At 55.3% G+C, this 15,939-nt stretch overlaps 1 protein-coding gene across 4 annotated transcripts; it reads left to right on the forward strand.

Moving 5' to 3' along the window:
- The first annotated feature begins 1,334 nt into the window (after positions 1–1,334).
- Positions 1,335–11,855, forward strand: TOR4A (torsin family 4 member A). Of its 4 annotated transcripts, XM_082775479.1 has the most exons (3): positions 4,846–5,213; positions 8,395–8,535; positions 8,569–11,853. In XM_082775479.1, the coding sequence occupies exons 2-3, from the start codon at positions 8,435–8,437 to the stop codon at positions 10,166–10,168; spliced, it is 1,701 nt and encodes a 566-aa protein (XP_082631605.1). In that variant the 5' UTR covers positions 4,846–5,213; positions 8,395–8,434; the 3' UTR covers positions 10,169–11,853. The 4 variants fall into 4 exon arrangements, with proteins under 4 accessions (XP_082631603.1, XP_082631605.1, XP_082631602.1 ...); XM_082775477.1 differs by lacking the exon at positions 4,846–5,213 and adding an exon at positions 1,335–1,691 and having other exon boundaries at positions 8,395–11,854; XM_082775476.1 differs by having other exon boundaries at positions 8,395–11,826.
- The last annotated feature ends 4,084 nt before the right edge of the window (positions 11,856–15,939 follow it).

The following is a 15,939-nucleotide window of genomic DNA, read 5'->3' on the forward strand; positions in this document are numbered from 1 at the left end:
GCTCCAGAGCACCTTTGGGGGTTGTGCCTGTCTGTGGCCTGGGGGCAGGATGGGTGGCAGGAGGGTGGGTGCCTTCTGCAGGGCTGTGCTGCAACCCGATGAAGGGGAGGGTGATGTTTGGGACCTGGGGCAGTGCAGGTAGTGGAGTAGGTGCTGGGTTCATGGAGCTGAGGGTTGGTGGCCCAAAGGGGGACATGGGGAGGACACTTTGGGCCACTGTGACTGTGGGCTGTAGGTAGCTTGGCTTTGGGTGCATATGTGGTGCTGCAAGGAGCAGGAGCCCCGAGCAGGGCAGGAAAATTTGTTTTTAACAGCAAATGCACGGGACATTACTCCAGGTAAAGCCAAGAAGGATAGATGGTGGCTAAGTCCCAAATGGCAGCAGGCAGGGAGGGAAATCAGTGCCCAAACATGCCAGGAGCAAGCGTGGAGCCCAGCAGGCCCTGGTAGGACACCCTGCTGGACTTGTCCTTGTTTGGGGCCGCCAGGGGAGTGGGATGGCCAGGACATGGTGTGGGATGTCCCTGGGAGCTGCACCCAGGACCCACAGGACAAGGACACGAGACAAAACTTTGTTGAGCCCCAGGCTTTGGCCTCTGCTTCCCATGCTGTGCTCCTGGAGTAGGTTCCTGGTTTTGGATGCAGGGGACACTTTCTTCCCTGCAGAAAATGCCTCCCAGGGACTTTTCCACATTCTCTTGAACACCACTTGGCTCCTAGAGCCTTTTGTCACCTCTGGCTCAGCTCTCTGCCCCCTGAATAACTGAAAGCAGCCCCCAGGCACCTGGGCTGCATCCCAACCCACGTGCCCTGGCAAGGTGAGAGGGTATATGGCATGAGCATCCCATGGCAGGTACCTATTTTCTATATGGGCTGTAGGAGCAGAGGCTGTGTTTCACACCTTCTCATCTTTCTTCTGATTCTATTTGGTTTGTTTGATGGATTGCTTTTGGGAAAGAGAGGCATCTGAGCAAATGGAAGCAGCAGCAGCCAGGCAGTGGCTGCATCGGGTGCATTCGCAATGGTTCTGAACGCCAAACATCTGGATGCTCCGCGGCTGGGACGGGGAGGGCAGACATACTTCGGTCACACGAGATCAAAGAAGCCACCAGCTTTGCAGCGGGGCTGTCCCCAGCCACCACCAGCGATGGAGCAAGAGCTGGCAGCTGGGGCTCAAAAGCAGCTGCAAGCACTGCCGGGGCTGGTTGTGTTTTGCTGATAGCCACAAAAAAAAATGTTTCTCGATTGGCGTGCGTGTGACACGGGGCACAGGGGGCCCTTCCCAGCCTGCACGGTGCTGCGGCGGAGCTCAGCACGAGACGAGCAGCCTGCCCCAACCCGACCCCGATGAGTTTGCTGGGGCAGGAGCTGCGCCCGTCCCCGCCACGTCCCTGACTCAGAGCCATGGGGCGAGTTTTGCTGCGGTAGGTTCAAAGTGTTGCAGTAGGAAAAACTCCGGTTTAATGAGCGCTTCAGCTGCGATGGAACGTCAAGGGCTTCAAGTTAATTGAAACAAGCCAGGGAGGGAATTTTTCAGCCTGAGCTGAGGAAGCTAGAAAAAAAAAAAAAAAAAGAAAAACAAATCAGGGCGATTGGCTCATCCCTGCGCTGTGCAATGGGAGCGCTCCGGCCAGCGGAGGAGACGCCGCATCCCGACCAGACCCCGGCTCAGGCCATGCTGGGAGCACCAGGTACGTGCCCGTTGCAAATCGCTTCTGCTGGCAGAGGAAAGAAAGAAAAATGTAAAGCCTGAAAACTCGTATTGATCCTTCTTTCCTCCTTAGGTGCTTAGAAATGGCTTCAGTCCCTCTGTGGCGCTTTATAAATGTCCTTGCTGCAGAACATAAACTATTTTGGCGAATGCTCGTTTACACAGGGAAGTGCTAAGATCACTTTATTTATCACCGCTTGCGAAACAAGACATTATTTATGTTATCGGGGGGATGCGAGCAATGTGATGGTGCTTGGGTAACGTGGGAGGGATTGCTGGGGCCACTCACCGCTCCCCGTACTTTCCAATTTTTTTTCCTATTTTTTTTCACCCCTGGACTTCCACATTTTTACTCATGCAAAAAGCTCCCGGTGCCTCCCCCGCTTGCTGTCCCTGCATGGCTGGGACCTTCCTGGCCTGGCTGCAGCATTCCTGTGACACCACCGAGCCTGGCACGTCAGGGGCTGAAGCTGCCACGGCCGCTTTGCTTGTTTTTTTCCTTTTCTCATTGTTTTAGCGAGGTAGGGATATAGCTCCGCTCAAGGAGAGACAGGGGCTTCAAACTGGCGTTTAAGAGTTTTAATCTGGACTGGTCTGCTCTGAGTTTCTTTAAAAAGAAACTGGGTGGAAATCTTTGCTCTGCTGCGAGAAGCGTGGTGGCAATCATTTACCTTGCTCTATTTATAAACTGTTTAGAAAGCCCACCATAAACCAAGCAGGATGCCTCTTCCCTACAAGGGACATTCCGCAGCCCACACGTAAACTGTTTGGGTTACTCAGGACACGTTAAACCAGGGCTGCTTACGAAAGTTGGAAATTTTTGCTAACAGTGAAACAGGGAACAGCACGGAGCTGGGGCCAGCTCAGTGGCCCCAGGGCCACATCCTGCCCGGGCAGCCTCTAATCAGCATTTCTGCTGCGTGGTTTTGCACTGAGCTTGCTGCAATTTGTGCTTTTGGCCAAAACGCTGGGTTTTGAGATGCTCCCACCCTGCTGTACCCACAGTGGGAAGGATTACAAAATCCTTTTTTTTTTTTTTTTTTTTTTTTGGGGTTGCAGCACCGGCCGCCTCCCATGGCCCGAGTATTTCCCAGGAGCATGGGAGCTGCATCCTGGGCGCTCCTCAGCCCCTGGCAGCACCCTCAGCCCCAGCTGCACCTGGGGATTCATTTCCCTCACGCTGGGGCAGGATTTGCATGCGCCCGGCTTACAGATGCCACAACGTGGAGGAAAACAGCAAAGTTGGTGTGAAAGCAAAGGCAGAAACGGGAACGTGCGGGTGCCCCAAAGCGGTGTGCTGGGTACCAACAGGAGGGGTGGGGGACCCACTTGTGTGCTTACCCATGGGTGATGGGCACCCCATCATTTCCCCTGGGCTTTTTCACCCCTTTAATCCTCGGGGGGCCCTGGCTGGGGCCGAGCTGTGGGAGAGGCTGTGTTTGGGCAGGATTTGCATTCCTGGCCCTGCAGGAAGGGCCGCAGCAGCGCCCGCCGCCGTTGCTCTCGGTTCCCCGTGTGGGCCCCGCGAGTGGCCGCTTCCTTCCCGGGGGGGCTCAGGCTGGGGCGGGCAGGGAGCGAGGGCAGGGGGCTCGCAGGTGCCCTGAGGTGAGTGAGGGGCTTGGGAGGGGAGGGGGCTGCCCCCAACACCCAGCCCCGCTCTGCCAACCTGCATGACCCCCATGCCTACAGCCCCCACACTGCGCTGCCCCAAAGCAAGTGCATGCCCCCCCCACACTGCTCCCCACAAGAGTTCCCAAATTCTCTGCCTCCCCCTGCACTGCCCGACACCCCTACTTGTTCCCCCACTGCGTGCCCCTCATTGCACTGCCTGCACATGGGTCCCCCAATGTGTTGTCCCCCCCCAGCACGTCCATCTGCCCCCAGCTTCGGTGGGATGTATGCACCCCACAACACCACCAGGGGAGCATCCCTCGGTGCTTTTGCCCTCCTCTCACTCTCCTGCAGTGTTCTGGGGGCTTCCTGCTCCCCTGAGCCACGCGCTGGGGATGCTTCACTCCTCTCCTGAATTATTGCAGCCCATTTTTTCTTGGGCTGCTGATGTTCCCTAACAGCCTTCAGGCGGTGGCTGGAAGCCTCCTGCCCTCCTAATTGCTGCTTTTAATGAAGTGGGAAATATTGCCTTTTTTTTTTTTTTTTTTTTTTTGATGGTGTTCAGCCATGCTGAGCTCTGCTGGGGAGAAGCTCCCCCATTGCAAACCTCTGAATTAACCAGAAAATGCCTCTTTTTCCATCTGTGAGCGTGGCAACTCCTGAAATGCCCACCCCAGCTCCTCCGGAGGGGACGTTGCTGTGGCTGCCACCCCAGGCACCGAGCCCCTGTGCCTTCATGATGCTGAAATCCCCACACTGACAAGGATTTGTTAGGCAAATCCCCCTGGCTGCAGCAGAGGTGCGTTCAGCAGCCCCATGCAGGCTTGTAAAAGTTTTATGATTATTTTTTTCCCACCTATTTTCGGTCCTGGGCAGCTGCTCTTGCGGGACCAGGTTTCAACTCCTTCTGTCCACTTTCCCCTGGGGATTCATCCAGAAAAAAAAAAAAAAAAAAAAAAAAAAAAGATTTTGAAAGAGTGCCCAGGGATGGCTTTGGGGCTGGGCAGGCATTGCTGGGCAGTTGGTGCTGGCTTTTGGGAAAAGCCCAGCGGGGCCATGCAAGCACAGGTGAGAGTGTGGGGCTGGCAGGGCAGATGCCTGGGGGGGACGAGCTGCAGGTGCAGCAGCCTCTGCACAACCAGGGCTGCAAAACCCCACTGCTTTTTGTCTCTCCCTTAATGCTGTCAGTGGAATAAGCCATTTGGGGGGAGTTTTTGCATGGGGCTGAGCTCAATCAAGTCCCCTCTGCAGTGGTCATGGGTGCTATAAAGGGGATAAAGGCATCAGCAGTGATGGGGGGGCAAAGCTCCTGTACTGCAAGACCCAGAAGACACAAACCAATGCCTCCCAGCTCACTGTTTTTGGCAGACTCACTATTTTTTTATGGACTCACTCCTTCCTGGTTTCACCCTCTGGCTTTGCCCCAAGCTGCACCGATAACCCCCGAGCACACCGCAACCGCTGTAACCTCTCCGGTGCTGGGCTGGGGTTAATCACACCCCACAGGGTGGGGATGTTTTGCCCAAACTCAGGGCTCTCGAGGCTGATGAGCTCACCTTGGAACCCCATCCACGCTCGGCAGCCTTCGCACTCCTTCGCACGAAGCGGCTGCACCGGGTGCTGAGCAAGAGAAGGGCGAAAACGGAGCGGCCGGCAGAGCAGAAGGAAGTGCCGCCGGGGCCACTCCTCCACGCCATTTCCTCCCTGCGCCTGGGTTTTTATACGGATGCAAGGGGCAGCGCGGGCGGCCGGCCCGTCTGAGGCCTCTGCCTGGGCTGGGGTGACCGAAGGGGAGCGCCGGCGGCCGGCCCCGAGGAGAGGCTGCGGGTCCCTGCGCTCCATCCGGCCCCGGCCCCTGCATGCCCTGCAGCCTCGCACGCACCGAGCTCCGGTTGGTGAAAGCCTGGGGTAGGGTGGACAGCTGGCTTTTGGGGCGTCACAGGTGGGTTTTGCATTGCTGCCACCTTCGTGCAGTGTTTTGGGAGACAGCGAGCACGTGCGTGCCCTGAGACACAAAGAGGTTTTGGGGTACGCTCCCAGGCTGGCCTCACGGTGCAGCGATTTGGGTGGCACGGCGATTTGGGTGGCACGGCGATTTGGGTGGCATGGTGATTTGGGTGGCATGGTGAGTTGGGTGGCACAGTGAGTTGGGCGGCATAGTAGTTTGGGCAGCACAGAGTTTTGGGCATCTCAGACTTCCCAAAGAGCCAGGGTTTCCGCTCCTGGCCCTTTCGTCCTTGACTCTCTGCATGGGGCCCTTTTGCTCACATTTCCCCCGGAAATGTTTGGTAGCAGATGGAGGTGGTTGATTTCAGCACGATGGGGGTGGGCAATCATCCCTTGGGGTTTTCCAGCTGTTCCCTATTTCCCAGCAGCTTCACCGGCCCCACTTCTCCCCTTCTGCTGCCCAAACTGCTGGGCTCGGGGTGCTGCTCCCTGGGTGCTCAGAGCCGCAGGGACCTGGCCCCACAGGCTGGGTCAGGCTGAGCTGGAGCAGGGCGAGAGATGGCTGCAAGGACTGAGGGAAAGCTGGTGGAGGAGATTTGGAGCTTCCTCCAGAATGTTTCCAAACTCAATCCCTTCCGTAGGACTGGAGCAGTTGTGGGGAAGCGACTAGCGGTGTTTGCACGAGCACTGGGGATGCCGCAGATCCCATTGCTGATGCTTTTGCTTATTATTTTCACCAGACATCCTAGTAGGGTACTGAAGGCACGTCTCCACATGCTGCCACGGCTGCCTTCCCCGTCCCTGTTGAGCAAGCAGGGGCCACTCTTACAAAATTCGAGTCCTCAATAACAGCAGGTATTAGGCCCTGACTCACGGTATTAGCAGGATTATTTTATGCATGACTGGACGTAGTCGTTGCTGGAGATGGGGCTTGGTGCCTCCACCCAGCCTCCTCCAGCTCAGCACGGAGGCTTTGCCATCCCATGCTGGGGGACGGATGGCTGCTCGGGCTGTTGGCTGCTGGGGAAGGGGCCTGGGGACCCCCGGGCTCCAGTCGTGGGCAGGGTGGTGGCAGTCGTGGAGCCACACAGCACTTTGGCCAGGGCTGCAGGCAGCAGTGGGGCAGCACATTGCGACCCTGCAGCACCCATTGGGGTGTGTTTGGGATGTGGCACTGCTCCTCACATTATCGCTCTGCTCCCCGAACCCTCGCATTTCCACATCCCTCTGTACCTACAGGGATGAGAAAACTTTGTGTGTGTGTGGTAGCATGGAGGGGGGTCTGCCCCCAGGCAAAGCTCCATGGTGCAGGGCTGCTCCCAGCAGCTTTTGGGATGGCCACGCCAAGGAGCCTTGTGGGCAGCGCATGGGCAAAGACCAAATGAGTTGGGGAGAAGCAAGCGTGTGGCCCCGGGGTGGTGTGGGGACAGCTCGGGAACCCCAGCAGTGGCCCCCAGCCCTGCTGGCCCCACCGCCACTGCACTTCCTTGCAGGAATCTTGCCTGGCTGGTTTTATTGCAGGGCACAGCCAAATCCTGCGCAGGGTCAGCAATTAGCGCTCAGGGCTAATTGCTGCACGGCAGCAGCTCGCACAGCCATTAGCGCACGGCGAGCTGCCTGCCCTGGCCCAGTTCCCACAAGGAGCCAAGTGCTGGGTTCGGGCACAGCTTCCCTGATGTAAAAACCCTCGCCCGAGCATGACATGTTGCAGGTTGGCATTTTCCTGCTGCGCTGCGGCGAGCGAGCACCGAGCCCTACGGTGGCCACCTCTTCCCCGCAGGCGCGAGGCTTTTGCCAGGGGCTGGGGCTGATTTTCCAGGTGGCCGATGGAAGCAGCTCTGCTCGCCTTGCCCGTCCCCGCTTCCTGCTCGTGGGCTTGGCGATGTCACCGCAGCCAACTGTCCCCTTGCGTCAGTGCTGGTGCGGTCTGGAGGCGGCGGGGAAATGCCCTCCCACCGTGACACAGCTCTGCCGGCAGCATCTTCGTGCAGGGCAGGGAGCGAGCTGGCACTGGCGCTGCTGCACGTGGAGGTGGCTGTGTCCAGACCCGAAGTCCTGCTTCATACCCCGGGGTTTCCCCGGCAGTTCTGTGCTCCCCTCGTCGTGTCCCGCTGCCGGAGCGCATCCTCTTCCTCCCTGCTCACCGACCGAGGTTTGTCTGTGCATTCCCCATGCAGCTGTAATTTCGGGGGGATGCTCACGGCCCTGTGCTCCCCTGGGGTTTCATGTGGGAAGTGGGGCAGCGAAGGATGGGGGACAGGGGGGTGATGGGGCTGTGGGACAGCCCCACTCAGCTCCCCGTGGCAGCCTGCAAAGCCTCAGCACAGCTGAGAATGATCACCCCCAGGGCAGTCGCTGTGCCACAACCCGTGCCTGGGCTTTTTGGCAGCAAGTTGTCCCATGCACACTTCCACACCCTGAAAGATCTCCGTGGTGGACAGGGAAACGTTTCCTTATGGGGGTGTGTGTACGTGCGTGTGTGCATACACTGGGGTGGAGGTGTGGTTTTTGTGTGCTGCTCCTGCCTGGCAGATGTTAGGGAAATCAGAGGGGGCAGCTCTGGTTCAGGGCAGGGTCTGCCTGCCTGTGGTCCTGCTGCTTCATCAGCTGGGCCCAGGCTCCATCCACCAGCACCTGTCTGCCCTCCAGGAGTCAACATCTGGGCACACTGGGGGGTTGTATGGTGGCATAATGACATTTTGGTGGCATAATGATTAATTCTCTGTTCCTTTCCTAGTCGTGCTTACTGTAGCTTTTGGTTTTTTTTTGGTCTCTGTCAAGGACTGAGCTGATGCACTCCTGGCAGCACACGTCATGGATTCTGACCCAGCCAGCTCCGAGCTTTCCTTCTGTGTGTGAGGCCAGGGTTATCTTCTGGGAGAGGCATTGATTTGCATTTATTTACACTGAAGTTCACCTGTAGCCTTGTGTGTCTGGGAGGTCTTCCAGAAAGTTAGCTGAGGTCTGAAAGTCTCCCTCTGCCACCCTCCTGTGGCTGATGGCTACACATAATTGCTCTGCTTGTAAGACAGTGCGATAGCTTCCTCATTTGGCTGCTATTAGCCACTTTCTGATCTTACATAGATTGATTTTATATTGTCCTTTTTTTTTTTTTTTTCTTTTAGCAAAAAAGATGATGTGAATGTGCTGTAAGAACCAAGTGAGATGGATGGAGAGCTGTCCTGTGAGAAGGTGGATGGAGAAATGCCGGCTGACATGGGGGATGTGGGAGGAGAGATGCCAAGCGCTGAGAGTGATACAAAAGGAGAGATGTCCAGTGCTGAGAGCAATGTGAAAGTAGAGATGTCCAGTGCCGAGAGCACTGCAAAAGGAGAGATGTCCAGTGCTGAGAGTGATGCGAAAGGAGAGATGTCCAGCACTGAGAGCGATGTGAAAGGAGAGAGGTCCTGTGCCAACAGTGATGCAAAAGGAGAGATGTCCAGCACTGAGAACAATTCGAAAGTAGAGATGCCCAGTGCTGAAAGCAATGCAGAAGAAGAGGCCCCTTGTGCTGAGGGCAGTGTGGAAGGAGTGATGCCCTGCACAGACAGTGACGGGGAGGGAGAGATGCCCTGTGCTGAGACTGATGCAAGAGGAGAGGCAATGTACTATGAAAGTGATGAGGAAGAAGGGCCTGATGCTGAAAACCCTGACTCTTCAAAGAAAATCTCTTTTATTTCTTCTCCCTTGCGGGCAATTGTCCGCCTTCGACGGCGATACCGGGTGCAAAAGAAAAGCCGTCTGCATTTAGAGCTCCCCCGAGAAAAATCGTCAGAGCATGTCCACACGCGGCTGCTCCAGAGGCAGTTTTCCCTGACCCGATCCAGCCTGTACGGCTCCTCCATGTCCTTCTTTAATCAGAGTGGCTTTGAAACGTCACAGTACTTCACCTTTGACACATCTGTGGAGCAGCGTTCAATGAACAAATCCAGGCGGAAAAAGAAACGAAGAAAATCACGGATAGTCCTGTATCCAGATAAAACAAAAAGATACCTTCCAACAGAGGAGAAGAGCAATGCGAAACGCTGCCTCCTCTTGCTCATTGTCATTATCTTCTTCCAGATTCTCAATGCTATAGAGAACCTGGATGACAATCTCCAAAAATACGACCTCGATGGTTTAGAGAAAACAATGCACCGGGAAGTATTTGGGCAGAAGGTTGCTGTGGAAAGTATTATGGAACTGCTGAAAGACTATCTGGCTACCCACATACACAACAAGCCTCTAGTAATTTCTTTAAATGGCCCAACAGGGGTTGGGAAGAGTCACGTTGGCTGGCTGCTGGCCAAACATTTTCGTTCAGTCATGGACAATGACTTCGTGCTTCAGTACTTTGTTATGCATCACTGCCCAAACGGTGTGGCTCCTCTTACTTGTGAAATAGATTTGTCTAAGAAAATTTCTGACATGGTTACAAGAGCAGAAATAGAAGAGAAAATACCATTGTTTATTCTGGATGAGGTTGAGCTCATGTCCCCAGTCCTGCTGGATACTCTCAGCCGATTCTTTGAACCCAATCAAACCAACGAGTTCCTGAATGCCATCTACATCTTAATAAGCAACATAGGAGGTGGCGAAATAACCCAGTTTGTTATCCAGAATGCATCTGCTGAGCTTCTGCGTCAGCAGAGGGGAGCTGAAGAGCTGCTGAGAGTTGTCCAGCCTGTGCTGATCCATACCCACCCTCTCTGGAAGTCTGCAGATGTCATCCCCTTCATTCTCCTGGAGAAGAGCCACGTCATCAACTGCTTCCTAGAGGAGATGAGGAGGGAAGGGCTGTATCCTGACCAGGACCACGTTGAGAATTTAGCCAGCCAGCTCAGTTACTACACTACAGGCGACAAGCAGTACTCCAGGATGGGCTGCAAGCAGGTCGTGGCCAAAGTCAACCTGCTGTAGAGACTCACTGCGGAGACTGAACCCTGTGCTCAGGATTTACAAAATTCTGGGCTTACAGAGGAGTGTTACGGCAGACTGTGGTCCAGGTGGCCTCCTGCCACCTGCTCAGAGGCTGCCCTGGTCGAGGCAGCGGGACAGCAGCCTGAGCTCCTCTGCAGCACGATCGCTCTTCTTCAGATGCCTCACTCATTCCTGCTGTGCTGTGAACAAGGCACGGTCAACAAAGCCCAAGCATCCTCCCAGTAATTTGGAGATTCTTTGTTTGTTCCTCACGTGCTCATTCAGGATACTGGTCATTAAGGAGTTGTGAGATGAGAACAGATGTTTTGGGGAACAAGCCAAAGGGAAGGAACCATGACCCATTTGGGTTTGCTGTCTCGGTAGCACAGGGAGCTGTATCTCGCTCCTTCTCCAGGCTCAGTCTTCACCCCTTCGCTCTTCTTGATCCTGGCTGGTGTTGTGCAAGCCAGGTGGCTCTGCAGAACAGAGGCAATGCTGCCAGCATTGGGGATGCCTTGAGAATGGAGAATTTGTGGCCCCTCAGCCCTAAATGCCTGGGCAGTCAGAGCTCTGCCTTCTCCATCTCCTACGTGACCGCACGCTCCTGAGGTTGCTTTGTGTTCTTGGACTGGTTCCTGAGCTGTTGCTCGGCTGAGCTCATACCTGAGCTCACCTTTGGCACCTCCAGTGAGGTTTCTGCCCTGCGAGTCTGTCTGGGCTCGCCTTGAAGACTGCTTGGCTGTGCCAGCCAGGGCAGAAAGCACTGCTGGAGTGGTTGGGGTCTGGTGCAGGCAACTTGTCCTGAGAGCTCTTCTGCTTTTTGCTCCTGGGTACACTTCACCGTGCTCATTATCTAGAAAGCCCAAAATAGCAACTGACAGATATTAAGCAACACACACTGGAAAAGACAATTTGGGCTGTCTGGGCCAAGGGCGGCGAGGTCCTGGGCCCGTTCCTAGTGCTGCAAGGCCAAAAAGAGGTTCTGTGCCACTGAGACCTGGTGGAGAGCATGTGGCCTGGAAGCTCCTCAGGAAGAGCACAGGTCCTTGTTTTGAGCAGGCAAACGGAGCAGGTATTTATGGCATTGCTTTTTCAGGTTTTGGTTTTGTGCCCAGATCCCCTTCTACAGTTTGCTGTGAATTATCGTATACATAATCCTGTGGATGTTTGCACTGGTTGGTTGATTTGCCTCTTTCTAACTGTTGGTATTCAAAGATGTCCATCACAAACTCCTGCTTCCAGAGCTATTGTCAGGAATAAATACAAACTGTCCTGAATAAAATCACTCAAAGTACTTTTCCTCTATTTCACTGAAATGTGGTTTTCCTCTGAATTTTCTCTTCTGCATCAATGCAGCTGACTCAGACTGGGAGCAAAGGCTGCAGCTTTGCTGAGTGCTTTTTGCAGACCACCTCGACGCAGCGTGCGCAGCTCCTGGGGTTTGCCTGTGGTAAGCCAAATGCCCCAAAACACACAGTGCAGCAGCACTGAAAGCTGGGTGCTGCACGGCTCCTCCACCCTATGGAGCTGCCTGGGGGAGCATGAGGTCGGAGACCGTGCAAATGGGCCCTTGGCTGAGACAATGCGAGGCTGGGAAGCCTGTGCGTGGCTTCTCCTCTTGCAGCTGCCCAGTGGAGAAACCTTTTTCTCCTGCAGAATTGCCTGTGAGAGCAGCTGGGCAGGGAGTCCACAGGGCTGGTTGCATGGCTTAGGGGAAGGGCTCTGAATGAAGCTGAGCCACCCTCTAGATACAAGTGCAAGAGGGCTGATCTCCACAAAAAGTGACGTGTGTGAGCTGGTTTCCATAGCTTAGTAAGATTTTACCACCAGCACCGTTAATGTGTTTTTATCCTGGATAAGAAACAACACAAGGACCAGATTCCCTCCCCATCCAGCTGGGAGAGGGACAGAGGTTATTTCTGTTTTCTTCTGCCACGGTCTCCCTCTTCTGGGAGGAACTCAAAGCTGAAGAGTGTAACGGGAGGGGTCAGCATCACCCACACTGCCTGCACTTGGGAGCGGAAAACGTGACCAGTGGCTATCGTGTCGTGCTCCAGGGTGCTGCTGAAGCAGGCACCCATGGGCATTGGATTGCAGATGGCTTCTGTGGTGGTGTCAGGACAAGCAGCAGTGCTGCCTTCACTGAGTGCAAAGCAGTCCTGGCTCTGCTGAGCACAAGGCATGAGGTACACTCGTGCATTTAACGAACTGCCAAGGCTTTTGCTTCTTGTGAAGCTCCTCTGAGAAGGAGGCACAGCTTTCTGCTGCATGAAGGGCGGCTTGGGGACCACCTCAGTGCTGAAGAGCCAGTGCTGGACATGTGCTGGCCCTCCCCCTGCGCCCAGCACTCCTGGCAGCCTCCACCTCTGGAGGCCTTTGTTGGAAAGCATGGGCACCTCCAGGCTAGAGAGATGACTTTCCCTGCTGGATGACTCTCCAGGCTGTTCCCAGGACTGGGATCCCAACTCAGACAACTTCTCCAGGTTGTCCCAAGTCCCAAGAGCTGGTTGTCCCAAGAGCTGCTCCTCTGAATCACCAGAGCTGCTCCTACACCCACCTGGCACCAAAATGCTGGGTGACAGGTCTGGATCTCGCAGTAAAAATCTCCTCTGGTGAAGCTTGAATGTGATGACCAAAGAGCGGTGGCTTGTCTTTAGTCCTCTTCTGTCTCGAATACTCCTGAAACAGGACCCAGGGTGCTCCCAGAGAGATTTCTCTCCATGGCTGTGGCTGAGGTGCTGTATTTATTTATTTATTGGTTTCATGTAGATGAACCTCTGCATTCCCAGGGACCTGTTCTCCACTTTTCTCCCCTGACCCTTTTTCTCCTCCTAAATGAGCCGCACAGCTCAGTGCAGCCACGTCATACTGGCCCCTGTTCCTCTTAATATCTTTGTTATAGTCAAAAGTTGTGGAAATATGGCTCTGTAGGAGATCCCACTAGGGATAAAGACACTGATGACAGCTGCACCTCTGTCCTGTGCTTTCATCAGCTCCACAGGTGAAAGGTGGCTGCTCTAAACGTGGGAGCCACCGTATATATTTGGTGTAGGTGTGGCTGGGATGGCATCCTGTGTTGGCAAAAGGAGGCAAGAGCTGTTGTTCAGCCAGAAACACCTCCTTGTTGAATTTGGAGCTGTGTTTTGCTGTGGGCACAGCACCACGTTTGGCCCCGAAGCAAGGCATCGCTGGCTCAGTAATTAAGGCAGCTCTAGGAGAACTACTCCCCATCATGGGCTGGTGGGTGCTCGTGGGGACTCTGCACCCTGAAGCCAGAGCTATTTTGGGGCTGAATTCTCTTTTAGCATTTACCATGGGGAGAGGGCAGAGTGATACCAGATATGTGATGGTGAGGATGTGGAAACCGCTGCTGTTGCTGCCTGTGGAAGAGGCAAAGGATAAAGGAGGGTAAAAGTAAACATGAAATGGTTCATCCATCTTGCCCAGCACTGAAGGTATGACCACGTTGGCCTGGTCAGTTTTGGGCTCAGATCAGGGATGGGGATCCCCACGGCCCCTGGGCACAGGCTGCTTCACCACCACGCATGGCACTGTCAGACCACAGCCATGGCAGCTCCAGGAGCATCTTCCAATATCACAGACACACCTAATTAATTGGAAGCTATTAGATCACCAGCAGGGCCTGCCCTGACCAGCCACACCCCATGCCAAGTCACCCCCAAATCCTATAAAAGCGCAGCTGAGACATCAGTCCCTGCGGGAGCTGTGTCGGAGGAGCACTGGGGCCCACCTCAGCACCGTGCCTGGCTCAGCTTGCAGCCCGACATCCTCAGCTCATCGCCATGGACCAGCCCAGCACGACCTTGAGCCCTGGGCTGACTTCCCAGCTTCAGCCCGGCCCCAGCTCGGCACCATGGTGCTGCTGGATCTGGGCTCTTGGTTCACTCTGGGCTCTCAGCTGGACCCAGCCACCATCTCGGGCCTGCCCTGGTGGCCCATGCAGGTACTGTGGGGGCCAGGGAAGGCGGGCAGGCCATCAGGCCAAGCACGCAGCTGGTGGGGAGCATGGAAGGGAAGGAAGTGGTCAAGGCACCAACAGCTTTCTCTCCATGGGTGCCTAAAGCTAAAGTGGACGGAGACATCCCTCCCTTTGGGGTCAGCTGTGTCTGGGGTGTGACCCGTGTTGGCAGAACCCCTCCCATTTCCCCAGAGGAACCCCCCAAGGTGGGGGATGCCTTGCCTCAGATACTTTCACCTCCTTCCCTGTCAAAGCAGCTTGGCTTTGGGTGGTGGGGCAAATCCCTGGGACAAATCCCAATGCAGGTTGTGGGCAGCCTGGCTGGGCTCCATGCCCCATCCCAAAGTCATCTCATTTCCCTCCAGGTGCAGGAGATGTCCCTGCCAAGCCGTGCAGGGCACCCCTGTCCCAGGGGTGTCCCCGGCCCCCTCCATGCAGTCTGGGCTCTGGGTGTGTGGTTGGGGTTTTCCCTGCATTTCTCCATGAACGTGGCCCAGCTCCAGCCCGAGGAAGCGGGTGCACGCACACGTTCTGTGTGGGCTCTGAATAACTTCAGCTGCCTCCAGGAGAAGGGGTTTGTGTTCAAGTGTTCCTAAAAAGGAGCTAATTCGAGCTGGCTCCATCCATCAGAGCCTGCCTAAGGCTGCCTCAAGAGGTGGGTGCTGGCTGATGAGGCTGAGCCCCCCCGTTGTGTTTTTTTCACAATGATCCAGTGGTGGTGCTGCACCACAGAAATGTGCCAGCTGTACCAGTTCTCAAGTACCACCAGTGCCACCAGAGCTGCTCCTCCTGCAGCGTGCACACCCTCGGTGCCACCCAGAGGGACCTTGTCCTTGCTGGCTGGTGCCTGTGGCTGTGATGGCTCCACCAAGAGCTGCAGATGAGGTGTGACATCGGCCTGGAGCACCTGAGCAGTGCTTGCAGACGGATGCAAACTGGGGCACTACTTGTAGGGGGTGTAAGGGCAACAGTGAGGCAGTTCCCACATACGCTAATGGTATGTCCTGCAAAGGGGAAGGGAAAGCTAATGATGAACCCTAGAAGGTTCAATGCTCCAAGGTGAAGTGCTCCCAGTAGTCTTGACTAAAAACTGTAGCTGCAGCCAGGAAAGCAAACTTTGCTCATGTGCTGGGCTGCAGTAGGGGGAAAGAAATTGAGAACAGCTCAGCTGGGGTTTCCCAGCAGCTGTGGGTGATGAAATTCATACGAGGAAATTAATGCAGAGGAAACTGCAACAGCTTGTGAGACTGCACGGAAGTGGGGTGGGATGCCAAGAGGCTGAGGGGGAAGGAGCACCCCCTTAGGAAGGGTGGGAAGGCCCAGGGAAATACAGGAGCAAATACATTAGCAGCAAGCACATAGCAAATAAGGGAGAAGTAACACCCAACATCTTCCAAGTTATGACCCCAGTGTTTAATTTTCTCCTTTATTGGGGTATTTTGGAGAATATCTGTTAGTAGTTGTTATTGGGATGAACTGGAAGGAGCTTTCCAGAGCTGGGTCCCTGTGGGACGCTCTTTGGACGGGCAACCTGGAGTGAGGTCTGGCAGAAGGAGCAGCAGGGGAGGGCAGGAGCGAGCGAGTGCATGTCGCGGGATGGGAGAGTGAAGGGCTGGAAGGAGAACAGCCCTGGGGCATCGCCACGCCAGCAATAACACCATGGGGCTGCGGGAAAGGCAAGCATCCCATTAAAATGTATAAATAGGTGTGTTGCATATACAAGGGATGAAGTAATGCGGGGCTGCGGCTGGTGTGCGGGGGCCTTATTTGGGCACCCTAGCAGGAGGGAGCC

Source organism: Aythya marila (genome assembly GCF_965140915.1).
Source record: "Aythya marila genome assembly, chromosome: 19".
Lineage (NCBI taxonomy): Eukaryota > Metazoa > Chordata > Aves > Anseriformes > Anatidae > Aythya > Aythya marila.